The following is a 27,766-nucleotide window of genomic DNA, read 5'->3' as shown; positions in this document are numbered from 1 at the left end:
AATCAAGATAAGTCACGTCTACTGCTTCCCCTCTATCCACTAGGCCAGTAACCCTGTCAAAGAAGGCAATTAGGTTGGTTTGGCAAGATTTGTTCTTGACAAATCCATGCTGGGTATTACTTATCACCCTATTATCCTGTAGGTGCTTACAAATTGATTGTTTAATAATTTGTTCCAGTCGACTGTGCTTCTGCAGGGAAGGCAGGTTAGATGGGAATAATGTTTGTTTTGTGGAGTGGGGAACTAACTGAAGACAGAACTATAAAAAATGTTCATAGTGAATCCTGAGACCGTACCAAAGTCACCATTGCCCTTTCAAAGTGCCCTTATGGGGACAGCAAGATTCCTTTCCAAACCAACAAGTCTAAAGTTCTTCCTGGTGTAAATACTCAAGAAACAAATACACCCACTTCAACAACACATTAGTAACATTTTGGATCTTCAGCTTTTTCGCAATGACTAAATAAATAAATGAACCCATTTAATAAATGTTTTGTGTTTGTAAAGGAATCTTGTTTCTGTTCATATAAATTGATACTCCGAGGCTCAGAAGCATGTAGCTTCCCCCCCCCACCCCACCATAACCAATATTAGTCACCAATTAGGATTTCCCAACTTCCGAGTTCTTTTGTAAACAAATATCCATTGTGCACATTGGGACAGATTTTGCAAAAATTCTAGCTATGCAATTTCATGCTTAATATGTGCACCCAGTCCACAGCTGTATGAGAAAATCAGGCGACTGCATATACAAATATAGTTATTTCCAATCACCTAGTTTGCACATGCTATTGTAGTAATTGTGAACACAAATAAGAAGCACAAATTAGCATCTATGGGGTATGATACTGCAAGTTGCTGAGTGCCGTCTGCCAGGTACTAAGGACCAGATCCTCAAAAGTATTTTGGCACCTAACTCCCATTGAAATCAATGACATGCCCAGAAATCAAAGGGAGTTAGGTGCCTAAGTCATTTCAACTCCTAATGGGTGATGGGCACTTATCTGGATCAGGCCCTCAAAGTTTTTCAAAGTCTGGCTCATACTCTCTCTCTTGCTCTGTATAATCAGACAAACACATCACTCAATACACAACAACACTAGTTGTGTATTACTACTCTAAGAGTCATTACAAACAGTGGATAAACAGAGGTGTGAAGGGTTGGCAATAAGTGCAGGTACACAGACCTGGCTAATTAGTCGTGAGGTGATGTTGCCTCCTTATGGTTTCAATGCAACATCATCTTGCTGAAGGCTATTGATGTAATGTTGCTGCATTGTGTCGTGATAATGCAGTCCTCATAACGGAGCAGTGCTGCTTTGTGATGGGACAAGGCATGGCCTGAACATGTCAGTTTGTCCTTGAGGACTTGGGCCATGAAAACTGGTCTGATAGGTGACTACTACCGGTGTGCATAGCCCAGTGCTAAGTGCAGAGGGGAAGGACACGAAGCCAGCTGTCTGGGGAAGAACTCCAAAATGAATCAAAAGAACAGCTGTAAATTCTAACTACCATGCTCCTATAATTTCTGTGATTGCAGGTGACTTGGCTGTGTAATGCACCACACACTTAGGCATTTGTCAGCAGCTGGATGCAGGCTCGAATGGTATTCTACAGTATAGCATGCTTTCCTGGCATCTATTTGCAGCCAGAAGTAACAAGCCTCTGGGATGGAATTACCTGCCTGGTCATGTGATCGCTTATTAGGGCCAGCAGCAAGAAAACAGGAAGGTGTCCAGTCATGGAGAGAAAAGATTCAGGAGGGACAAAAATGCTAATTTACAAGGAATAAAAATGAAGGGGATTCTTTGCTGGGGAAAGGTCAGGGCCGGTGCAACCATTTAGGCAAACTAGGCGGCCGCCTAGGGCGCCTAGTGGTTGGGGGCACCTAAAAGCCCGCTCAGGCAGGGAGGTGGAGTGGAGGTGAGCTGGGGCAGGCGCGGGGAGGGCCGCCCGCAGTAACGGGCGGGGGGGAGGGCGCACAGGGGAACCGCTCCCTGCCCCAGATCTCCTCCACTGAGCACACAGCCCCCGCTCCAAGTCTCCTCCAATCGGCGCCGCAAGCCTGCGAGGGGAGGAGAATTAGAGCGGCGCTGGCATGCTCAGCGGAGGAGGCGGAGCCAAGGTGAGCTGGGGCGGGCTCCCCAGGCGGGGTTAGCTTCCGCGGGGGGTGGGGGGGAGTCTCCCCAGGCGGGGTTAGCTGCCGCGGGGGATGGGGAGTCTCCCTGGGTGGGGTTAGCTGCTGCAGGGGAGGGGCTCCCCGGGCGGGGGGGGTGGGCTCCCCAGGTGGGGGGCTGGTTTAGCTGCTGTGGGGGGGCGGGGTTAGCTGGATGAGGGGGGGGCGCAAGGTGGAAGTTTCGCCTAGGGCGTGAAACTTCCTTGCACCGGCCCTGGGAAAGGTGCCAGACTGATGCCGCTAGAGACTGTCTCTACTAAGGCCCTGATTCAGCACTTCATCCCTATTCAGTAAAGCCCTTAAGTGTGTGCTTAAGTCCTGCTGTCTTCAAGATAAGCAAACGCTTAAGTGTTTTGATGAAGAAGAACAGCTTTCAGTATGTGCATAAATGCTGTGCTGAACTGGAGCTTTAGTGTGCAAAGAGTGGGCAACAGCAATGAAGGCTTTCCCCCCAGGGCCACCCGGGAGGGGCAAGTGGGGCAATTTGCCCCAGGCCCCGCGAGCCCTGGCCTTCGGCGGCAGGGGCGGCGGTCCGGGTCTTCGGCGGCATTTCAGCGGCGGGCGGCCTTTCAGTGCTGCTGAAGACGTGGAGCAACTGAAGGGCCCCCCGCTGCCGAAGACCCGGACCGCCGCCAGGTGAGTACAAGCGCCGCAGCTCCCCCACTTTGCCCCAGGCCCCCTGAATCCTCTGGGCGGCCCTGTTTCCCCCTATTGCACTGCGAGTCTCCTGGCTTCAGGAGTGAGAGAATAGGTCAGTCTCCATGGCCAATTCAATGATCAGCCTCTCAGCAAGGGAGCTGATGGCTGCCAGTTAGCTTTAGTTAGATTCTTTGGGACAAGGGCTGTCTCCTATTCTGTGTTTGTACAGCACAATGGGGTTGTCACTGTCTGGGGGCAGCATCAGAAGCGGGTCAAGGAGTAACATGAGAGAGTTCTTTTTTCTTTTTAATTTTGAAATGTCATTTGCATCCAGCTGTTGATATTTTGGAAATCTGCTGGGCTTTGTTTTCCTCTTCCAGCTGCAAAATCCTAGGCAGCCAATGGCCCTACTTAAAGCAACAGCCTGTGAAATCTTGTGTCCTGCCTTGCTACATTATTCTGTTAAGACTCTCTTAGTCTGCATTGCTTCTTTCCCTTCAAAAACTGACTTCAAAACAAGACTGGACAAAATACTAGACAATGTATTGAAGGAAAAAATCATACATGAGAGTCTAGAGGATGGACTGGATGATGTGTAGAAGGTCTTTTCTGTCTCCAGATTCTATGAGAAAGGGGACCCTGACCAGCACAGGGGATGCCACCTTGTTTGTAACTATCATTTTCAGGGTAAAATAAAAACATTGATAGGTGAAGCAGTTCTAGGTAGGATGTGCTCACTGCCCAGTTTGTAAAATCTTGTGGAGGACACACTTCCAACCACAACCACTGTCAACCCCAGCCCAAACTTTTTTTTAAGGGCAGGGACAGTTATAAAGGGCAGCATAATGTGGGTACTGTCATAATACAACTATGAAGTATTAATGAAATGGCAAAGTACCATGGCATAGCTTTATGCTTCCAGAGGTAAAGGAGTAATGACGTCACAGGCCATAGAAAATATGGTGGGATTTTCCACATTGTCCAGTAGGTAGGTATAGGAACCTAAAACTAGACAAGGACGTCATTCCTTCTGTGATTCCCCCATCTAGTAGCTGAACTCATATACCCTGATTTTTACACATACAATTGTAAGTGCATTTGCACACCTGCTTTGCACACTTAAGTACCATGATTATACACACAATTGATCCTTTATATTGAATTGCAGTGTTAATACAGAGAATGACTATAAGGGATTTGATCACCTCATTGGCACTTAGACGTTTCTACATACAACCAATGCTGAGCAGCAGCGGAACAGCCCTTGGAGATATACATATATTGAGAAAGTTATATTAATTGATCAGAGTGCCAGCTGTGGCAGCGTGCAGCAGGGCAGGGGATGATTTTAGGTGGGGTGTAAGGGAAGTATTCACAGAAGGGCTTTGGCAATTGGAAGTGGGGAACTCATTCTGTGGTGGGCTCACTAGCTTTGCGGGGAAGACAGGATGAGAACATATGACAAGTCTGGTTGGAGATCTTTAAGGTGCATAGCTGTTTAGCCAGTCTGCTGTCACTTGCACTGGGTCAGATCGCTGGTTTACAAAAACCAGCACCTATTTTGTAAAACCAATACCAAGTACCTGGAAACAGGGATATTTCATTTTCAGGGACTCGTGTTTACCCTATGCTCTTGGGTTGCTGCAATGTATAACCACATGTTGGTAGTGAGTAAAAGAGACAATAGAGATCTAGCTACCCCTCACATAGAAAAATACAAGGTAAAGTGGTTACACAAAACTCCTCTTGAGGTGATCTCTAGCTATTGCTATATGTTATACAAAGCAGAGAAGCAGAACATCCTGGCTGAACATAAATCCTGTTAGCCCTGCGTTTAGCTTATGATGCTTTACAGGACATCTGTGAGGGGGGAAAGGTAATTATAGAAGTATATGGTGCAGGATGCTTATAAGGTCCCTAAACTAGTGATAAAAGGAGGTATTTTATTTCCCTTTTACCCGGAATAAAAAATAACTAAAAAGCCCCATCCTCTATTTACCCAACCCTCTGAGAACAGGGATGGTTAAAAATGCCTCATTGATTTCATGTTGTTTTCCATCCCCCAGAAGTAGAACCTTGCAGTGTGCCTTTTACCACAGCTGAACTCTGGGCAGGCATATAGGGGGAGGAGGAGAAAGGGGATGTGAAGTTTGCTGTGCAGTCCAGAAGATGAAAACACTACTGTTGTTTATAGAGGGAAACCCAGTTTGTCAGCCCAAATGAATTCCTTTGCTAATCCATGCAGGCTTCATGTTTTCCACCAGCCCCGGCCACTGTAAAGACTATCTTTAGGAGGCACAGTGTGTTTGGAAAGGAGCAGCTGGAAAGAGGAGGATGTTAATGCCAGCTTGGCAGGCTTTTTGGTATGGAAAAAGAGGAATGCTCTCTTGGGTCCCCCGACAAAATTAAAGCATATTCGTCCAGAGCAAAGTGATGCCAAGCACAACAAACAAAAACGGCTTTCCCCAAGCCTCCTGGGCAGCGTCCCTCCAAGGTTTCACAATGGTTTCCATAGAACTTGTTTTGCTATCATAACAAATTCAATCTATCCAGGCACTATCGAGCGCACTGTGTTCTGAAGACAAGAAAATTAATTTCCTGGCTTATTGGCCTGCCAAGGCATTTTTGTCTAGGTGCCACAGACAGGGACTCCCCAGATAACTGGTGCATCTGCCTTTCAGCAAACTAGAATTCAGCTTTTTAAAAACCTCTTGCAATCTTTTAGCCTAAATACAGAGGAAAGACGAGTTAACTCTGCTGCAAGGGCTGAGGGGAGATGCTTTCCTTGGTTGAGAACTCCAACTCCTTGGCCTCAGATCATCCCAATTAAACCAAGCCAGCCTGTGTGCAATGTGTCTGTGTGCGGCAACAAACGTTTCCTGTAATAAACAGCCTTCTACTGCATGTATCTCTCATTGTGTATATAAAGGAAATGAACGTCTCGCTCTACTCACCACAATATTGTTGAAATGCTAGTAAATATTATGGCCTAGTTGCGATTAAAGACTTGATTATTTGCACTGCTGAGCTGGGGTACTTTCTCTGAATGCACATGAGGATAAGAAGTTTAGTGGAATGTAACACACAGGGGAAACACTCCTTGAGCATTTAAGCTGAGAGAGTCATGTTCCTCAAAGGTTTTAAATAGCCAAGATGTTTTCCTAAGTGTCAGACAAAATGGGGAAGCCGAAAGAACTGATTCAAACCAAACCATTTGATTGGAACCACCAGGCCCAGACCCTCAAAGGTATTTAGGCTCCTAACTTCTGCTGAAATCCATGTAAGTTAGGAGGCTAAATAACTTTGAGGGTTTGGGCCCCAGAGTTTTGGGAAACTCTAGGTCTTGATCTCAACTATATGGCTAGCATCTAATTCTAATTCAGAAATTCAGTTCAGAGAAGTCTGAATATATATTTGAACTATCCAGACCTTATTGAAAAGTGCTGTAGAATTTAATAGGGATAAAAGAGTATAAATATTAAATCTGATAGGATGATTTAAAAAAACAACAACAGACAAACAAACAAAACAACATCCCAAACACTATAGGAAGTTTCCTTTAACAAAATAAGTAATTAAGCTTTTGAGTTTTTCCATGGGGGGAGACCTCTAGCATATCCAGCACTGAGCTGGGCATTTCATAAGACCAAGCAGTCTTGTGTGACAGCTGGTCAGATATGCCTGCTGGTCAGGATGGTAATATCACGAGACAGGTTCTCTGGTGGTAACATGGCACATCCACCCCCAGAAAGTGTAGATGCACTGGGAGGTGGGGGGAGGGGGGAACTGAACAAAACTTAAAAAACAAAAAAAACCCTCCTTTTACATGTTATTTTCTGATTTGGCCTGTATCTGAATGAGGAATCAGGTCACTTCTTATTTTAGCCAAGCCAATTTTCTTACCCCCTACTTTGCAGTCTCACCTCTACCTGGAATGGATAGGGCTAATGCAAAACATTATTTCTATAACTATTTCATTTCAAAAGACCTGCCTGGAGATATTCTCCAATGTCACAAGGGAACATGTTCTAGTCTAATAATTATTTACTTACACAAATACTGGACCAAATTTTCAACTATGGGTGCCTTTTAGTAACACTTGCTTTTTTGTGTGGCAACCCTTGTTATTATAAATGACAGCTGTGTGCCTCTGAAGGCTACCTGGAAATGAAGGTGTTCATACAACATCTATGGGCAGATTGGGTGCAAAGGCAAATGTTGAGGATGTTACTTAGGTCATCCAGATTTGAAAATTTGGCTCATTTTGGAGCTTTTTAATGTATCCAAATAAACAGACTTGTCAGTCTCGTGCCTTCCTATAGGACTTCCCTTTCAATTAGCGCCAAACAGAGGGATCCAAATGGCTACAAATGCTCAGAACTAGCCCTAGGCATTATTTGGTGCTATTTAAAATGAGACATTTGGGGCACCAGACAGTTTCCTTTCCAGTGGGCCTGTACCACTGTGGCTAGTGAGTCTGGTAAAGGCTGCCCAGGCAAGTGGAGTTCTTGTGAAATAACCAGGGCTATTATTGCTCATGATGACCAGATATTTAACCCAGGGAGGTTTTGAATGCCATAACTCTTCTACCACTGGCTCCTGGCTCATCCTTCTGGAGTGTCTCCCCTTCAGTTAGTCATGCTCACTCTTTCAAAAGAAGCTTAGAAACCATCTAAATAAACCAGCACAGATCGAGACATTGCAAATGTCATAAGAGTTATTCATATGTCTCACTATTTGTCCTACATTCGATTCAATTCATTCATGGATGATGAAGTCATTTTTATCATTAATAAAAAACAGAAAAACCCAAACCTAACCACACTTTGGGAATCTTTGACTAGATTACTCTGGTAGCGATGATCAAAGGGAGTGATTACAAGTTTATACTCTCCCCTCCCCCCATTTCATTGCTTTTCTTTCTCTGGTCCAAATTGATTTGTGCATATTAAATGCAAAGTTTGTGGGTCTTCATGCTTATTCAGGACTAGTCCAAAGATAAGCATTATAAATAGGTTTAGGTTATCACAGATGTACAATTAACTTTCGATTAATTTGGATTTTTCAGTAGGGCCTCAACCCAGTCTTCCCTGGTGCATGCACAATTTTTCATTCATGGAAACTGTGTGCACTTTGATCCACTAATAGCTGCTAATGTGCTCTAGTAGAATTGGCATGTGAAAATCACGTGTGTATACTGTTGTCTGTGCTTCAAAGTGCATATACAAGTGTGCACAAAGGCAAATGTGCAAAAGGGTTGGTGGAGACTGCAAACTACAAATTTTTGCATTTTACTTTGAGGCAGTCTGCTAGTATATTACATATAAGGGCAAATTCTGCCCTCAGCAGCAAACATAGAGTACCCTTTAACATGCATGGGTGAAATCCTGGATCTGTTGAAGTCAATGACAAAACGTTCATCAACTTCAATTCGGCCAGGATTTTGCCCCATAGGAATTGTGTGTATGTAGCTGAAGACAGAATTTGGCCCATGCTTTCAGACTGGAATAGAGTTTCAAAATTAAAAGTCCGTACTGGGCCATAGTTTACGGGCCTGGTTGGCTTAGAGGATTCCTCCTGTGAGATTGGGACTATTCGGTCAGATACTTGGTGCACATTAGCATAGCACTGCATTGCTAGTGAAATTCCTAGGACAGACTTCAGTGGAGCTAGGCTGATTTATACCAGCTGAGGATATGTCCCTTGTACGACTAAAGTAGACCACTGGTTAAAACCCAGCCCAAGGCTAGGGATAACAAAGTTATTTCTATCTGACCGCTGGAAGACACAGCACAGAGACCACAGACTTAATATGACTAAGACTATAACAGGGATCAGAAATGAACCATTAGCCAGAATGGACAGGGATGGTGTCCCTGTTTGCCAGAAGGTGGGACAGGGTGACAGGGAATGGATCACTTGATGCTTGCCTGTTCTGTTCATTCCTTCTGGGGCACCTGGCATTGGCCACTGTCCGAAGACAGGATACTGGGCTAGATGGACCAGTATGGTCGTTCTTATGTACCAGAGAGACTATAGTATGTGTATTAGAGGCGGGCACACACACCAGAATTTGGTTTTGATTTTGAATGCCCCCAAAGATGTATTGGGGGAGAGGGTTGGTTGCGACCCCTTCTAGAGATAGGATCCATCTGTGAAATTTGCATCTGGATTTATCCAGATTTCAACACTTGCAAAATTGGGGTTCGGACTGTTGATTCTGACACATCACCATGATTTATATATTTTAGGTTACCTGTTACCTTCCCCTTATTTCTTCTTTGTTAACCTTAAAAATAATATATTATAAAATGAGAAAAAAGGAGTATGAAAGTCAGCAGCCTGCTACAAATTATTGCGATGTAAATCAGCAGGGTAAGGATGTTCAGTCATTTTCAGTCATTTTCTCCCCCATCTCTGACTGCTGCTGGGTTGGCCCAAGATGTGCTGCTTGCTTTTTCAAATCACTGAAGCCAGGGATGTAAAAGACCTTTCAGGTCATCAATGCAAAATTTTCCCTACAGTGTTTCTTCTAGTATACTTGTCCAGTCTGGTTTTAAAGTTTCTCTAGTAAACATACAGCATCGAAATTAGAGCATAAAAGTGTCTTGGAACTGGTGAGTAAGCGGTCCTATAAAACGATCTGTGAGAGTAAGCTCATAGCAGCTTCTGCTATGGGCAGAAAAAGGGCTCTCACCCTTGAGAGCTTTCTTAAGAAAACTGACTTACAAATGGATGGAAAATTCAGATGATTCATCACCAGTTTTTTTTTTTTTTAAAGCACAGTGGTCAGTAAAAAAAAAGTTTTTATGTGAAACAAATTATGATGATCAGGTGGAAAAAAACTATATTTTAAATGTCTCATCCATAAGGCTTCATTTGCATTAGAGAAAAGGCCCATCTTTCCAACACTTTCAGAATTAACAATCATGCCCCAAATAATTATGAGATTGGCTACAAATCATGCAATTTAAAAAGTAATACAGTCGGGGTTGTTTTTATTTGCCTCTTGGTTTCTGAACCTTTGCGGTTTATGTTTCCAAATTTTTTTCCACAACTACAAAGGCTTGAAACTTACTTAAAACAAACAAACAAACAAAAAACCAAATAAAAGCTGATAGTCTGACTCCAGGCTCTGGGGCCTGGAAAAACATGAAATATTGCAAAACTCACGATAAAATTGCAAGAGCTGGCAATACAGTTGAGCTATGAATAAGGCCTTGGATACTAACTGATTATTTGGTTACATTAACACTAAAATGCAAGGCACTGATTTCAAGGGAGTGAGAGCTGGATGTACTAGCAGAACAATTACATATATGAAAGCCTCATGTGCTGGGGTCATAAGGAAGAGGACAAATCCTCCACACAATTACAGCCAGTGGATTGCATTAGCCATGTCAGAAGTACATGGCCATTAGGATCAATTTTTTAAAAAGCCAGAGATTTTGGTCCATAGGTAAGAAACATGCACAAAGCTCGTGATTATTGCCAACGTGACAATCAGAGGAGATGTGAGCACAAATAGCTAGTGAGGCATCTAGGGAGAAATTATCCCTGTGCATCACTTAGGCCTCGTTTATACTTAAAGGTGTTGGCAATTTAGCTCTGTTGGTATAGTTAAACCAGCAGAGACCTCCTAGTGTAGATGCAATGATATCGGTATAAAAGTGCTTATACCAACATAGTTTATCTGGGTTCCCTGAACGGACATAAGCTATGCAGCTACAAGCACTTTTATACCAATATAACTGCATCTAGTGCTTAATAGCAATGTCAGCAACAACCCCCCCCCCCCAATCAACATAACTATGTGGTAAAACGTTTAAAAGTGTAGGCCAAGCCTCACAGCCCCTTGTTAAGGGCTTACATGGTGAAGGGGGCACTATGTGGGCCTGGTGCAGAGGGCACTTTCTGGGTGCAGTGCAAAGTGATGTATGTCACCCAAGCAGCAATTTGTTCATACATTTATCTGCTTTGCATGTGCACTTATAGTAACTGCAGGCATGGTCATGCATGCAGTTTTTTATCATGCATTTAATACATTTGGTCTTTGGGGAAATATTTCAGTTAAAAATAGTAACAATTTTGATTTAATTAAAAGAATCTCTGCACAAGCAACCTAGTAGCCCCTCTGCATATAATGAGCTATTAGGGAGGAGGAAAACTTTTGATTTATTTTAACATTATGTTTACATGCTTTACATGCTGACATGTGGTACAGTCTAGTGGATAGCACAGAGAACGGGGAATTAGCACTCCTTTTGTATTTTCACTTTTGCCAGTGACTTTCTGTATGAGCTCAGGCAAGTCACTTAACTGCTGTGTGTCTCAGTTTACCAATCTGTATCATGCAGACAATAAAACTCACCTGCCTCCCTAGCTAGTAGTGTTAGGTGTAATTCATTAGTGCAGTGTTTCTCAAACTGGGGCCGCCGTTTCTGTAGGGAAAGCCCCTGGCAGGCCTGGCCGGTTTGTTTACCTGCCCCGTCCGCAGGTCCAGCCGATCGCGGCTCCCACTGGCCGCGGTTCGCTGCTCCAGGCCAATGGGAGCTGCTGGAAGCGTCGCGGGCCGAGGGATGTACTGGCCGCCACTTCCAGCAGCTCCCATTGGCCTGCAGCTGCGAACCACGGCCAGTGGGAGCCGCGATCGGCCGGACCTGCGGACGGCAGGGCCAGCTCCAGGCACCAGCCCACCAAGCTTGTGCTTGGGGCGGCACCTGGAGGGGGGCGGGGCGGCGCGGCGCTCCGGCCGCCGGGGAGAGCCGAGCCCCAGCCGGGGCTCGCCGCCCTGCCCCCTGCGCTCTGGCCGCCGGGGGGAGAGCCGAGCCCCAGCCGGGGCTCGCCGCCCTGCCCCCGGCGCTCTGGCCGCCGGGGGGAGAGCGGAGCCCCAGCCGAGGCTCGCCGCCCTCTCGCCGCCCTGCCCCCGGCGCTCTGGCCGCCAGGGGGAGAGCGGAGCCCCCGCCAGGGCTCGCCGCCCTCGCCCCGGGGCTCCGGCCGCCCTCCCCCCCGGCGCCCTCCCCCCGGCCGCCTGGGGGAGAGCGGGGCAGGTAAACAAACCGGCCCGGCCTGCCAGGGGCTTTCCCTACACAAGCGGCGGCCCCAGTTTGAGAAACACTACATTAGTGTGTCTCTCCCTAGAGTGAAAGGTGTCCCAGAAGTGAAAAGTACTGTGGTTATTGTTGTTATCCCTTTAATTTGAAAGTGGAGGTTCTATGCAAATTGAGCAAGTAAAAGTAAAGATATGGCCCTTTTTTGGCAAGGGTCTTCCAGCAGATGAACATCTAATGATGTTCCTATGGTCTTCTTTATAGGAGCTGGCTGCTGCCTGTGATTCAGACTGTCTATGGAATGCAATGAGTGTGAAGTAAGTGGACAACAAGTCTGGGAATGGACTTTATTGTGGTTTAGAAGCTTTCAGTTCCCAACTGCATGAACACATTCCTTTTTCAAGTTATTGTTTCCCAGGATTTCAAAATTACAATCGAAAGTTGTTTGATGCCATCTGGAAACTGACTCCTTAGTGCTGATAATCATCATCTGGTTTAGTCTCCAAACAAGCTTGCCTTCCATCAGCAAGTAGATGGGAATTTTTCTTGTCTTGGTGCACCAGTTGCCTGAGAGGCCCTACCCACAAACACAGGGAGCATATATATACCCCTACGTGACTATCAGTTCTCCGCAGTCCGCTTGCTCTCTTAATGGACTTTGCATGTTCTTCTGAACAGGAAATGCTTTGTCAGAAACTTGCCTGTGGGCATTGTGCTGCACCAATTAAAGATTCCTGAACTCAAGAACAAAGAGATGCCAGTGGAACTATGCTTTTAATCACTCAGCTCATTTTTTTCCTTCCTCCACAGCTGATTTTGGATGTATGGCATGTTTTTTGTTGGTTGTTTTGGTTTGTTTTGGTTTGTTTTTTTGGATAGATACTCCGGAATGCTGCTAGGGAAACATCTTCATTTTTACATATGCAGCGAGGATGTTAAGCTGCTTATGCAAAGATTCTTTGAATTCAATCAAAATATTTACTATTTTTAATTGAAATACTGCCTTAAGAACCAAAAAATTTTAGAACTGGAGTTTCTGGGGTTCGTACACAAGTGAAAAAATGCTTGGGCTTTTTTGGTCATTTTGTTTCAAGAGGCCTGTGAAAAATCAGTTGTGAGCCAACCATGACAATTCTAATACGTGGCACTTAGCCAAGGATTCTTGTGCATTTGATTAACATGCATCAACTTAGCCTCACAACACCTCCTGTGAGGTAGGATAACTATTAGGATATATTTTTACATAAGGGTACACCAAAGCCCAGAGTGGTTAGGTGACTTGTTCATGTCCCTGGCAGAGCTGAGAATAGAATGCAGGAGTCCTGCCTCCCATTGTTATGTTCTTTCCACTTCTTCATAATAGATATTAAGCTCTTGGAGGCAGGGACCATCTTTCTGCTCTGCAGTTGTACAGTGACTAGCACAATGAGGCCCAGGTCTGTGGCTGAGGCTCTTAGGCACTACCACAATACAAATCAGTAATAATAATAATTAATAAAATATATGGAGGCTCTGGAACCAAAACATAGAATAGTGACCTCAACTGAGCCCAAGTGGATAATGCTGAGTCATAAGAGCTATAGGGCCAGCATCTGATTGGCTAATGCATAGCTTTGCTTTAATCCGGGTGAAACTGCTTGGAGAATGTACAGGCTCTACTCTACTGAATCGAGGACCACACCTTCTATGAAAAGTAGTTCTAATGATAAACAGAAAGTGGCTTTTTTGATGCAAATGTTTTCTCTAATCATACCACAGCCCTGCAACATACAAATTAACTACCTTCTATAATGCGAGAAAATAGAAAGAGAAAAAGCCATTTTTCTCCCTCGTCTATAGGCTCCTTCATGATTTTGAACAACACTCATAGGTGGGAAAAGAGAGAGCTAAAACCAAACTGTAACTTAAGCATAGGAGACCATGTTCTGTGCAGCCTGAAGTTGAAAGAAACAGCATGAACTCAGAGAGAGAGCTACACTGAATCCAGTCAAAGGGCTAGATCCTTGGCCCTGGGTAAGTTTTCTGTGCTACTCCAGTAGCGTGAAGGGGACTTTAAGCTGCCTTAATCATGCAGCTAAGGTTCCCCTTGTGTGGGGGAATCCCCAGCTGTCATAAAGCTGACATCGTTGGCTTTAGGCCACCTGCTCCTTTACCTGCAGCAGAGGGGGCTGGAGAGGGCAGAGCTGGAGCTCAATGTGCTGTGATAATCCTGGCCCACAAGAAAGGTCCAATGAAGACTGCTTCAGCTGGAATAAATTAGAGCAGCCCTATGCCCTGCAAATAACTGCAGGTCCTTCCTCTTCTTTCCTCCCATATATATCTAATCCTCTCCTTCCCTAAATACACAGATGGCCTGCCTCTTCCCCTGAAACACACCCAGGGCCTTGCACAGGAGCACAGCAGGCCCAAGCCTGCATTGGAGAAGTACAAGATGCCTCCCCATTTGCCCCTCCATACAGGAGCCAGCCACCAGTGAGTCCCTATGCTTTGAATGTACAAAATGTCTGGGGTCAGATGCAGCCACAGTATGGGCTGGCACCACGGTTGCACTCCCATCCAATGGGTAGCACAGCACCTGCAGTCCCACCTAATGGATGATACAGCAGCTGCACTATTCAGGTGCTCCAGGAAGCACTGTGTTTTCTTGAGATACACTCCCTCCCATAGCATCTCCCTAGGCAGGGTTGCTTTGCATTGGGCGCCCAGTGGAGGTCTGTGGCTAATGGTACAACCTGGTTCATTATTAGTAAGACAGAAAACAAGAGATGCACACTTCAACTCCTGGACTAGTCCTGTAAGGCCTGGTAACTTTCTCAGAGTGGCCGGAAGCATGCAACAGAATCATTTGCTAAGCATCTGGTGACACTTTTGTGTCATGCTGTACAAAGATAAGTAGAATCATCCTGAAGTGTCAATAATCAGAATAAAAATCTCATTTGGGCAACAATTACTGTGGTGTGTGGCAGAACCCACAGAGAGTAATATCCTGGTCTTAGTGAAGATGAGTGAAAGTCCTGGGTCATTTATATGCATCTCAAGGTGCAGTTCTACTGAAACATCCGCTTCAAGTGCAGATTTTCTGTGAAATAACTTTGCTATAAAAGGGCTCCACTGAACTGCGGCAGTTGTGCCTACCGCCTTCCTTCCCTCCGCTCTTCTGATTACGGACACACTGAAAATAGTTCCGATATATGGCAGCAGAGCGGCTATTTTGGGGTTTTGAGATGTGGTTAGATAGTTGCCATCTGAATGACAAACCTATTTTCTTTGTGAAGTAAAAAAACATGTAACTTACGTATTCTCAGGCTGGAAAATCAGTACCACTTTGGAGAGCAGCTATGTATTTATTTACTTATTTAGGGCCAGATTCTACCACCTTTATTTACTCCCACTGAGTCTGTCTAAGGTAGTTTTGTGGCCGCTATTTCTGTATTTCTGAGTGTCTCACAGTCATCAATGTATTGATGTTAGTACCCCCCCCACCAGGGTATTGTAATTATTCCATTTTACAGATGGGAAATTGAAGCACACAGAGGCTAAATGACTTGCCCAAGGTCACACAGGAGCTCTGTGACACTGCAGGGACTTGAATCTTTGTAGGCTAGTTCCCTAGCAACTGTGCCTTCCTTTTTGTACCCTAGACGTAGAGACTTCTGTGCCTAGTGGCACATGGGGCAATCCACTTTGCCCACTGCTGTCTATCCAGAGCAAGATGTTTGATTCCACTGTAAGTTGTCTCCATGATGGCAGCATCCTTTTCAATTGTCCTGTGCTAGGTCATTCTTTGTCCTCCCCACCTTCTCTTTCCTCCCGGTGGAATCCAATCTAACATGTATCTTGTGCTTCTAACACAGAGTAGCATGGGGGAAATGGTTGAAACAGGTCCAAATCAGAACCCTGGATAAAATCTCCCTGAAGAGCTGGACAGACCTAATTCAGACAACATCCAACTCAAGTTAATCTGCATCTGTTTTACATTTCCAAACACAACCTAAACTGCTGGATAGCTTTGTTCTATGCTCCCTTTAAATAATATTATGGAAGGACAAGAAGTTTGGTGGTTCTGCCAGCCCTTGCCTGTGAGACTAAGGAAGCTGGAAGTGAGCAGCGGTGGTTTGGGAAGGTAGTTAGTGCAAGTGTAATACCGACATACCCCGGTCGCCAGCAGGCGGGATCGAACCTAGGGTGACCAGATGCCAAAGATGAAATATCGGGACGCCGGGGGGTGGAGCTGCTCCTCTGCCCTAAAAGCCAGCCTCCCTCCCGGCACGGGCTTGTCCCTCCTCCGCACACAAAGGCTGGTGCAGGAGGCAAAGTCCCGGGGGGTGGGGCCGGGAAGGCTGCAGGAGCAGGGAGCAGCGAGAACCCACCCGGGGACAGGAAAGCCCCGCAAAGGAGGCACAGACCCTCCCTTCCCCACCCTGTAGCTGCCATAAGCTCCAGTGAACAAACTGGAGCGCTCCCCCCTTGGTGTGTGTGGGACTGCCGAGCTGAGCCGCTTCCTTCTTCCCCCGCCGCCTCCGCTACACTCACGGGTGGGAGGTTTCGGGTTACAGCGCCCGCACCCCGGACCCCCACAGCCACCGTGCCAAGAGAGAGGCGCGGACTCGGAGCAACTGCCCAATCCTCCTCCCTCCATCCCCCCACCACACATCCCTCCTCCGGGGCCTCCAGGCGCAGCTGCTGCACCGCACCACCTTCTTAATCTTCATGGCAGCCGCGCCACACACGCTGGTGTCTGGCCTCCCTCCAGCGCTTGCGCCGCCGCCATACAGCTGATCGGTGCACAAGCGGCGTGCGTGGGGAAGAGGCGGGGCCAGGGCGGGGATTTGGGGAGCTATCCAATGGGGGAAGGAAGGGGCGGAGTCGGGGCAGGGGGGGGGCGCGAGCTGGAGCGGAGGACAAAAATTGCTTCTTTGTCCAGTGTCCCGACCAAACATCGGTCGGGACGCGAGACAAACAAGTAAATATCGGGACAGTCCCGATAAAATCGGGACGTCTGGTCACCCTAATCGAACCTGGGACCTCTGCAGCTTAGTGCATGAGCTTCTACCGCATGAGCTAAAAACCAACTGGCTGTTAGCTAAGGCTTAGAGCAGACTCATTTAACTCTCTCTTTAAGTGTCTTGGTGCCACTAGATGGGACAAAACACCTCACCCAGAAGGTATGTGGGTTACACAAGCCAGCTGACCTCTTGTTGTAAGGTGGCACACACGTGGAACTATCATAGGAAGGCATCACTGATGAGTATGTGTAGCCTTTGGACACAGCAAGTGGCAATATTGTTTGGAGGTGGAACAAGAATCATATTTTAAAAGTAGGAGGAAAAGGAGGGGCTACGTGGATTACTCTAATAGTGTGTGCCAGCGTCAGGGGTCCTTGGAGCCGAGAGTGCACTGGGCAAAGAAAGAGTCATGATCTCAAAAAGAAGAAAAGCTTCTTTTTAGCTGCAGAGATGGGAGGAGAATTACTACAGGGAGACAACATAGCAGACCTAGCAGCAGAAACACAAGAGGGCCAGAAGAAATAAAGGGAAATAATATAATAATAGTTGTACCCTGTATTTCTCTGGTTGCTTCCAAGATTGTTCAAACATTAACGAACACTATAGCCCTGTGTGGCAGTAGTGGTTATCTCCCATTGAACAGATGAGGAACTGATAGAGCAGGATTTGCCCAGGGTCACACAGGAACTTCATGTCAGAGCTGAGAATAGAGTCTTAGTTCCCCGAATTGCAAGACTTTGCAATAACCACAAGAGCAAGGGACTTGGAGACAGAGAGGAGAGGGAAGGATGCAACTATAATACAAAAAAACCCCAAACCAAACCAAAACCCCCACCAATCCTGGCCTGTCAGCTGAAATCTAGAGAGAGAAGAACAGGATGAAGGACTAGAAGGAGAACGATAGGGGAAGGAGAAGAATAGAGAAGCGAAGCAAGAGACACCAAAACAACCACTGTCTTAGTAGTAGCTATGCAGAAGCAGTCAGCTATAGCACAATAAAACCATCCAGCCGGTTAAACCTAACCATGGGAATGGGAGAGACAAGGTGGGTGAGGTAATGTCTTTCATTGGACAACTTCTCTTGGTGAAAGAGACAAGCTTTGGAGCTACACAAAGCTCTTCTTCAGGTCTGAGAAAGGCACCTAGAGTGCCACAGCTAAATACAAGGTGGAACTAGCCATGGGAATGGTCATCTAAGCATCTACCCAATAAGTGCTACAGCAAGATTAATCACCATTTATAATCTCAGGAGATCGATTCAGCCAAAGGGACTTGTAAAACTGCCATAATCATATTGATTTGGGTTTCTTTTAATACTATAAAGTGCAAAAATAAATTTTCTAGTTAGCAAAATGTGGTTTTTGTTATATTCTGAATCACTTTTCCCCATGGAAAAGCAAAGTGGTTTTCAAGACCTGAACATTTTGGAATCATGTGTTTTGCAAAGTAAAGCATAACTACCCCAAGGGCTCCTTCTTAATAAAGTAAACATGTAGGGAAGGGAAATACTAGTGTGAATAGTTCCCCATAGTCCAGCTTGGGCATAATACCCTATAATTAATGTGAGGATTCTGAAAATTCAGACGATTGAGAGCTGACCTCTGGTTTTGACCTACAATGTGCAATATCATGATAATTTGTGCATACTTAATATTTCCATTCCATGAATGGGTATGGCCTCTAGCCTAAAAATAGCTGAAAGAAGCCTCTGAATAAGAATACAATTTATGCTAAGGACTTTAAGGGCTCCAGTGAGCTATTATGATTTAAACCGGTAAATAAAATGTGTCCAAATGTCAGACCAAAGCAGCTCTTTTACCTTGTTGTGTTACTTGCAAAACTTCTCCACAGAAAAGGGTTCAGTTCTGTAGTCCTGCCTCACACACAGCTCCCACAAACAACTAACTTTATATGCTCGGGTGGCAAGCAATTTTGTCATGCTTTTCCGAGTGGAAGGCACCTATTGTGAATGTAGGTGCTAATATCCCATAGAGTTCAGTGGAACGTTAGTATACAGACCAGCAGCCAACCTGATGACAAAGATGTTCAAACAGAAGCCTGGAATTTCATTCCTAACTCACTGCCAGTCTTTCTCTAGCCCCCCTATTTTGTAACCAGGGCCGGCTCTAGCTTTTTTGCCGCCTCAGGCAAAAAAAAAAAAAAGGCGTCTGGACTGCTGAAGCAAAAAAAAAAAAAAAAAAACCAGCGGCCGGACTGCCAAAGTAGGTAGGGTGACCAGATGTCCCTATTTTATAGGGACAGTCCCGATATTTGGGGCTTTTTCTTATATAGGCACCTATTACGCCCCACCCCTTGTCCTGATTTTTCACACTTGCTGTCCGGTCACCCTAGAAGCAGGGAGCGCGTGGAGGGCGGTCAAGGCGGCTTGCAGGGGGGTGAAGGATGGCACCCGCCCGCTCCCTCCACCCGTGGGCAGCCCTCCAGCCTTGGGGTGCCTCTCCCGGCCGGGCAGGCAGAGCCCCCATGGGCTGCAGGAGGTGCTGGCTCAGCCGCTCCTTTAAAGGCGGCTCGGCTGGGCCGGGCTCAGAGCGGCGCGGGAGGCAGAGGCCAGTGCAGGCGGTGGGGAGTGGCGGGAGCCCGGTGGCACAGTGAGCGGCGGGGATTGCTAGTTCGTGCCCCTGCAGGGCTGGGCTGCCCGCCCCAAAATTGGCCAGAATGCCGCCCCTTACAATGTGCTGCCCCAGGCACGTGCTTTCTCGTCTGGTGCCTGGAGCCAGCCCTGTTTGTAACACATGCTTTGAGGTACAGTATGCACCATTCTGACGCACTCATGATATAGTTGGGCATTACAGACGTGATCCAAAGCCCACTGAAGTCTTTCTTTTAACCTCAGTGGGCCTGGAACAGGCCCAAAGTTCATCAGCCTTAACTTTGAATTTCCTTATTTTTTCATTTGTATTGCAACCGTGAGATATTTTTTTGTGTGTCCAATATTTATAGAAAGGAGGAAGAATCTCTGATGCCCTAATATTAAAAGAATGTTAAGACACAGTGGCCACTTTTATTACAGAGAAAAATTACCTCGTGCTGCTCTAATGCTCCTTTCCCTGAGCACTCCCTGGCTTTTGTTTATTTTATTTTATTTCGTGTCCAAAAAATACTAGCAAAATTCTCTCTGCAGACAAGGATCATTTTATATTTGTAAGAACTGCCCCAGAATGATTGCTGTGATGGTGCCAAGATTACATCAACTGCCAGGGCTGAATGAAGAAGCTCAAACATTTAAAATACGGACTACATTAAGAAGGAAAAAAAGTGTGTCTGTGAGGGGTGGGGAGTAGGAACCTGTTCTGCCTGTAGCCATGATGATCATATCAGATAAAGGTGTCTTCAAATACTCCGTACCTCCGGGTTCACAAAGGAAAACTGACAGGACTAGAATTTCAAAATCGATAACTGTATAACTGTGCAGGCAAAATCCCTAAGTATTGTTTGCCTAATTTATATGTCGATTGTCAGAATTGCACATGCACACGCATGGGACCAAAATTAGCATTTTGCACCAGCAATACGTGGATTGTGAGTGCAGTCGCAGTAACAGTACATGAAAACTATGGGCGCATTTTACATACACAATTGCACAATCTAGCCCACTCCATTTATATGCAACATTCTAATCAAGGGCTTCTGCTCCCACGGAAGTAAACATGGGTTTTGCTACTAACTTTAATGGGAACAGGATCTAGCCCCCAAGCCTTAGCTTTGTATTTTTTGCCTGTTATGAAATAGTACTAATGTTTAACAAAACAACCAATCAACCAGTTTGCCAGTAACTCTTATCTACCTAAGGATAAGCAGGATATATTCAAATAAAGCTTTACTCTTACTTTTATTCAGTCCTAACAGCTAAATCTACTGGGCTCACAACAAAGAAATGACATTGTTTTACTAATCAATGTACTACTGTTCATCTAGAACATCTGCAATAGTTTTGCCTGCAGCACTACCCTATTCATTATGTGTCTTCATGGACTGTTCAATTAGGCTTTTTAAAAATGGGGTTTTACATTGTGGAATTTGCATTGATATAAATACTTTTGAAAAAAAAACACTTCATGTCGGTTTCTCCATTTTCAACTAACAGTTGGCAAGTGGGAAAAAAAATTAGAAACAGTTTAAAACCTAACAGCTCACCGCGTGACATAAAGACAGAGGTTTTCTATAGACTGTGGAAATGCTTCATTTTTTTGAGTTGCCAAAGTGTGTTGCTATCTACCAAAAATGCAGCTGATGAAAGGCTCTTACATTAAGAAAATATAAAACTTTACAAGGGATGGGTTCTCACCCTGTCAAGAAGGAGGCCACATTATTTTTGTACAGAGGCCCAGATGGAATTAGATATAATAAAAAAAAGAGTGCTGCTTACCATCATCCAGATAGGCTTGGTCCAGGTTCTGTTCCTGTTTAATAGTGACTCCGGCTGGTAACACTTCTTTCTGATCACTAACGGGCGGTCCATTTTTTGCTGCTCTCTGGCTGGTGGCTGTCTGCTGCTGAATCACAGTAGGATATGAACTTGGACTTATCCTTTGTGCTTGACTGACCTGAGGCTGGCTGGGTCTTGCTACATTAGAGGTAAAATTTTCGCAGCACATGATATGCTGGAATTCTTGATGACTTCCACACCTCAGCTGCTGATTGGTTGGAGAATAGTGAATCACGGGAGAAGGTTGTGGACTGGCTGGAGAGTGGTGGAGCACAGCTGAGGTTTGGCCTGGGGAACCAGCATGCACCAGCACTGACCTGTGTGCATCTGAAATGGAAACCTGTGTGGCCATCAAACTGGACTGCTGGTAGCCTAGTTGGCTAGGACTGAGACTTTTGCTTCTTTGGTATATTACAGCTGCTGGGTTCTGCTGATGATATCGAGAATCAGTAGAAGACAGGCTTGAACGCAACTGCTGGCAGGAAGCCATAGTGGCCACAAGACAGGAAGGGGATTCGGTGACCATTGTGTGCTGTGAATAGTAAGGCTGTGTTACTGTTCCCAGACCACTGTGTACTGTATTGCAGATTAAAGCTGGATCATAGTCATCAATGGGCTCTGTTTTGATTGATGGTACTAGAATAAAGCATGCAAAGGACATTATTTTTAACAAGCAACTGAGAAACAAAGATTGTTTTTCCCTGGCACTAAGAAGAGACCTAAATCATTGTGAGAGTGTGTGTGGGTGAGTGCACTCTCCACAAGGGCACTAAAGGTAGTAAATTGCTTGAGTGCAATCATGGGAGAATCTCTCGTGAAAGCACTTAGCATTAGGATGGACAAAAACTTTACCCAAAACTTAAACCTCACATTTCTCAAGGTTCAAAAATCCAGATTAGCTCATTATTTTTATTGCTGTCATTTTAATTCATTTTTGGCTCGGTTCTGCAATTTCTAGTTCTAGGTGGAACCCAAAGCAAAACAACGAAGAAACCAGGAGAGAGGCATTCCTCATAGCACTTCTGGCCCCAGTGGAAAAAGGAATTAACAGACTGTTTATGAGACGTGCTGATATTGCAAGATTTGCAGCCCTGTTTTTCAGTCCAAGAGATTAATTAGAGATCCAAAGTAACAGTCTAGGCTTGACCATTATTAGAGCTGTCTTCGAGACCCAATCTTTTTGCATGAGTCTTCCCCAGTAACAATGGCCGACATCATCAATAAAAGGAGAATAAACTCCCATTTGTAAAAGTCAACTTAATCTTGATGTGGTGGGAAAAGAAGGGTCTTTTGCAGGCAGATAATGCAATTTTTACTTCTTGTAACCATCCCTACATCTTAATGCCCTGAATCTTAGTGCGGGGATACATACCAGGCAGAGTGGACAATATTTATGTATCCAGATAAAAACAACGAGGAGTCCTTGTGGCACCTTAGAGACTAACAAATTTATTTGGGCATAAGTTTTCATGGGCTATAACCCACTTCATCAGATGCATGGAGTGGAAAATACAGTAAGCAGGTATTAAAAATACAGCACATGAAAAGATGGGAGTTGCCTTACCAAGTGGGGGGGTCAGTGCTAATGAGGCCAATTCAATTAGAGTAAATGTGGCCCATTCCCAACAGTTGACAAGAAGGTGTGAGTATCAACAGAGGGGAAATTATTTTATATGCTATTATATATTGTATATTTGCACCTGCTAACTGTATTTTTCACTCCATACATCTGATGAAGTGGGTTATTGCCCATGAAAGCGTATGCCCAAATAAATTTGTTAGTCTCTAAGGTGCCACAAGGACTCCGCATTGTTTTTACTGATACAGACTAACACGGCTACCACTCTGAAACCTGTAGACAGATAAATTTCTAATGGAATCTTATAGCTTTTTTAAAAGTTTACATTTTGAGGCTCTTTTTGAAATAACAGCTTATTTACAAATGTAATTTCACAGTGCAACAATTTAGTGGCCATCAAAAGCCTTAATGGTATCCTCTCTCTAACTATGAATCATATAGAGCAGTGAAGCATTTTCCACTAGGGATGGGTGAAATGCTTTGTACCAAGTAAGAACTGATCTGGATGTTTCCCCATCCTTAGAAATTAGCAGCACTGAGATATCATTTCAAAGCTTGAAAAATCCAGTCAGGTTAGTTTGTGCTTTCTGGTTTCCACTGAGAAAAATCAGCCAAAACTAGGAAGTGCTGGGAAGCCAAAACTAGGAAGTGCTGTTTCACTTCTTGCTCACCAATTCCCAAGGGAAAGAGTTTGAGAAGCATCCAAACTTTTCTTTCATATCTAAACTGGCCCTCCATTAAAGAATATATCCCACTCTTCTCCTTCCATACTCTAATACTCCTTTCCCCAGGTCTGATGTTAATTTACTGTGGTACATGTCAACTAGGTAAGGCAATATTCATTGTTTTCACAGGGTCAGAGCACATAAGCATCTGATCCTGTTCTCACTGAAATCATTTGCAAACTACTATTGTCTTAAATGGGGCAAGATCAGCCCATTGCCTGGACATCTGATGTAAAGCCCCCTTACATACATACATGTATATATAAAAAAATTCCTCCTCCAAAATTACATGCAACCTTTAAACCAATAGCAACTGGTGATCTGGCAGTGACTCCGCATTAAATTAGAAAAATTCAGATGCTTAGTTAATGACAAGAGAATCAGGTATCAGACTACAAAGCCTGCCTAGAGAGAAATTGTAGCCCAATCTGCCCTCTGCATAAAGAATTACCTGGGTGATAGGTAAAATGCTGTGGCTGACTTCTTTTTCTTTTCCCATTGATGACATAGAAATTCACCTTCACAGGTGTACGGATGTACTTGTTCCGATACTCTGGTATCTCTACAAAAAGCATGCTCTGAAACAATGAAAGGCGGCAATATCGTATTAGAAACTGAAATTCAATGATCAACAGGCTCTCAGGCAACTACCTCATGGAGTACATAACCCTGGAGGAAGGAAAAGGAATTTTCTTGTTCCCCTCTGAAAAGGAGGATGTGGGGAAAGAAGGGACAGGTGGGTTAGGACTGGAAGATTTCTGATATCAGGAAACTGGTTTTTAAATGTCACATCCTCTATGGCTTCTGTTGCTAGTGTCCTGATGTTGAAAAGAGAAGCCTCAGCTAAAGATAGAACACACACAATACTGATTAATGCTTCAGTGCTTTAACTACTCCTATGCACTTGATAAACATGAAATGTAATTATTCTATATATGTATTTATTACTTTTTTACAGTCTGATCCCACTGATCCAACTTCCATAGCAACAGTACCATTCACTTCCTTAGGAACAGATAAGGCCCATTGCACTATAAGGGCTGGAACCTAGAAGACGCTGATGGTATACTGTAAGTTTTCCACTGACCTCAATAGGAGTCAAGGCTGCTCAGAACCTTGCAGAATCAGGCCCTAAATGTAAATAAAGCAACGCAAACAAAGGGTCCCAGCCTGCAAAGCTCTGAGCAGCCTGGACTCCCACTGAAGTCAACGGAAGTTGGAGGGGCTCAGCACCTTGCAGAAGATGTTCTCAGCATATAGCTGAAAAGCAGGGAGTAAAGGACATACATTATGTTGCATACTTACAGGTTGGCTCTTATCTTTATCCACTGTTGCCTCCATCTCCCAGATCTGCTGACCATCTAAAAGTAATATTACACTATTAACTTGTTGGAAAATATTATCAGAAACCTAACTTAAATAAAGTCGAATCAGTCATTAAGGCTCTAATTTAGCAGAGCACTTAAGCACGTGCTTAGTTCCAACTGAAGTCAATGGGATTTAAATGTAAGCATGTACTTGAGAACTTTCCTGAACAGAAAAAGATTTATGCACATGCTTAAAGTTAAGCACATGGTTAAGTGCTTTGCTGAATTGAGGCCCAGCTGATGCTTTCTATGTAAATACACCTCTACCCTGATATAACGCGACCCGATATAACACGAATGCGGATATAATGCAGTAAAGCAGTGCTCCGGGGGGGCGGGGCTGCGCACTCCAGTGGATCAAAGCACGTTCGATATAACGTGGTTTCACCTATAACACGGTAAGATTTTTTGGATCCCGAGGACAGCGTTATATCGAGGTAGAGGTGTATTAGGAATGTTCAATACAGATGAAACGTCTGCTTTTCAGCAAGGCTCTGACTTCAGCCAGCAGGATTGACTGAGGATACAAGGAGTCAAACTGATTTGACCAGAGTCATACTGTGAGTCAGCAGCTCAGCAGAACCCGGTTGAATCTTCATTGTTTGTTTTAACCATAAGACCATGCAAATCTTCATCTTCCTTAGTAACATGCATGTTACTGACTGGAGGATTAGTTTCTAGTAAAAAGCTATTATTTATTGAAATATAAGTCCTAATTTTTCTCCTAAATTTGTGTGTCACTGGTTTTAAGTGCCCAAATTGAGACACCCGGGGCTTTGATTTTCAGAGACACTGAGCACCCAGCGCTCTCACTGAAATCACCTGGTGGCGTGAGTGCTCAGCACCTCTGAAAAGCAAAGCTCCAGCTTTCTCTAGGAGTAGTTTATAGGGACAAATTGTTACTGCATTTTTTTTAAACAGGAAAAAAGATATTACCCAAGGTGAAGGGAAAGAGGGAACATTGTTATTATTATTAGAAGACGACTCATCCATTTGTTTTATTTTATTCTACCCAAGCTTTTTAAGAACCATAGTTGGGAAGACAGTTACAAGGTGTCTGATTTCTTTGTGCTATTTGTGTCCTCTTCCTGTTTCATAGGGGTTTCTGATATGTACAACATGAAGCCTAAATTGACATGATAGCTATCTATCAACCCATCTACTTTAGCTAGTAATAAAAATGACCTATAGCTAGATATGCACCTTCAGTATGTCTTTACTCCAAACTTCTAACAACGCCCATAGACATTCACTGTCTGGGTTATCCAGCTACAATGGATTGAGGATTCACTGTATATGCTCTAATTAGCAATACATCCACCACATCCATAATGATGGCCACTGAAACACAGAACTTCTTTCTGCTGCCTATTACACTCGTGCACTTCCAGTGAGTTACATGGAATTACCCGGATATAACTGAGAGCAGAATTTGGCCCACAGTAATTCAATCTGCTTTCTCTCTTTCTGTTGCTTTCTAGCATTATCAGTAGCATAGTCCAAAGTCTCTTAGCAACCCAAGGCTAACAATATTAGGTAAGTCATATACCCTGAATAATTTTTCATTTAAGGGCTGTTCAAAGAAATATAGTACAAAATATGTCCTGTGAAGTGCCTGGCAGTTACTTTTGAGACTGCTGAGGGCTTTGGGGTCATTGCATATTTAGTCTCTATGAGGTCCAATGTGACTTTGATTGTGTTACACATATTTTTTACATATCTGTCTAAAACAGATTATATATACACTGCTCTGCCACTGCATTCTATGTACTGTACCTGCATCAGCCTGGGACATTTCTCACAACAGTACGTGGGTGTCCATTAACACCAATTTGTCTGCTACTGTAAAACTCCGCGTACTACTGCACATTGATAAAATGGCATCCCAAGTTTTGTGTCTGAAATGTAAACTGTTGGACTGAAATTAAATTTTGCAGAAACAGAAATAAATGTCTCCTTGGAACCTTCATGATTGGACCATACGTTGTGTACGATGCCTACATAAATCTACCCACCTTAATATCTTTATTAGTTGTACTGCTTGCATGCTTCTGAGCCACCTCTTAATGAGCCACACCGGAAAATAAAACCTACCTACTAAGAGCAATTTATCTTAGAGATCCATTTACTGTAATATATACCCTACACATGCTGTAGGGCATTTACTTGAATGCACTAAAGCATATTTAGAGCATGTGACAATAAAAAAAGTTTTTATATTAGTAGAATTAAATTAGTAGGGTTAAAAAACTATAGGTATCCAATTGTGCGCCCAATTACCATGTGTACACATGCCAGGCAAGCTATTGCGTGTCCAAATGGTCAATGCAGGGGTTTTGCACATGCATTTTTAGTACTAGTGCATAAATTAGGGGCTCAATCTAGCCAGGAATATTTTTTCATTGACCCCCCAAAAAATTTGGAAGCTGCTTTTTTTTTTTTAAAGACTTTGAGCCCTGCCACTAACATTTTCAGTACATTGCATTGGGTTTTTAGTCAGGTGATTTGCTTTAAAAATTTTGATGGAGTGTAAAAACTCCTAATAGCTCTCTGAGAATTTGATTAATATGAATTATGGGAATTGTGCATCCAAATCACTGAGCCAGCACCCAAAACTCTTTCAACAGTTCAGCCACTAGCTGAGTGTTTGTGCTGTGGTGGGAGGGAGAATCTCCAAAGGTGAGGTTCTGTTGGAAGGTTTCCCAGAAGCTTATACATACACTTTGGGTCTACAGAACTGGGGTGGAAATCTAATGAAAACTGCTTCTCATAAGACT

At 44.3% G+C, this 27,766-nt stretch overlaps 1 protein-coding gene across 1 annotated transcript in view; it reads right to left on the bottom strand.

Moving 5' to 3' along the window:
* Window positions 1-27,766, bottom strand: part of NFATC2 (nuclear factor of activated T cells 2) — a 102,914-nt gene that overhangs the window by 10,712 nt on the left and 64,436 nt on the right. The window contains exons 7-9 of the mRNA XM_065414202.1: window positions 24,928-24,983; window positions 24,074-24,200; window positions 21,259-21,954 (exon numbers count right to left, since the gene is read on the bottom strand). Of these exons, the coding sequence (XP_065270274.1) occupies window positions 21,259-21,954; window positions 24,074-24,200; window positions 24,928-24,983 (879 nt within the window). The remainder of the gene's footprint in view (window positions 1-21,258; window positions 21,955-24,073; window positions 24,201-24,927; window positions 24,984-27,766) is intronic.

The sequence above is a fragment of the Emys orbicularis genome, chromosome 12 (assembly GCF_028017835.1).
Source record: "Emys orbicularis isolate rEmyOrb1 chromosome 12, rEmyOrb1.hap1, whole genome shotgun sequence".
NCBI lineage: Eukaryota > Metazoa > Chordata > Testudines > Emydidae > Emys > Emys orbicularis.
Note: the sequence above shows the minus strand (reverse complement) of the source record. Positions and strands in the feature narration are given on the sequence as shown.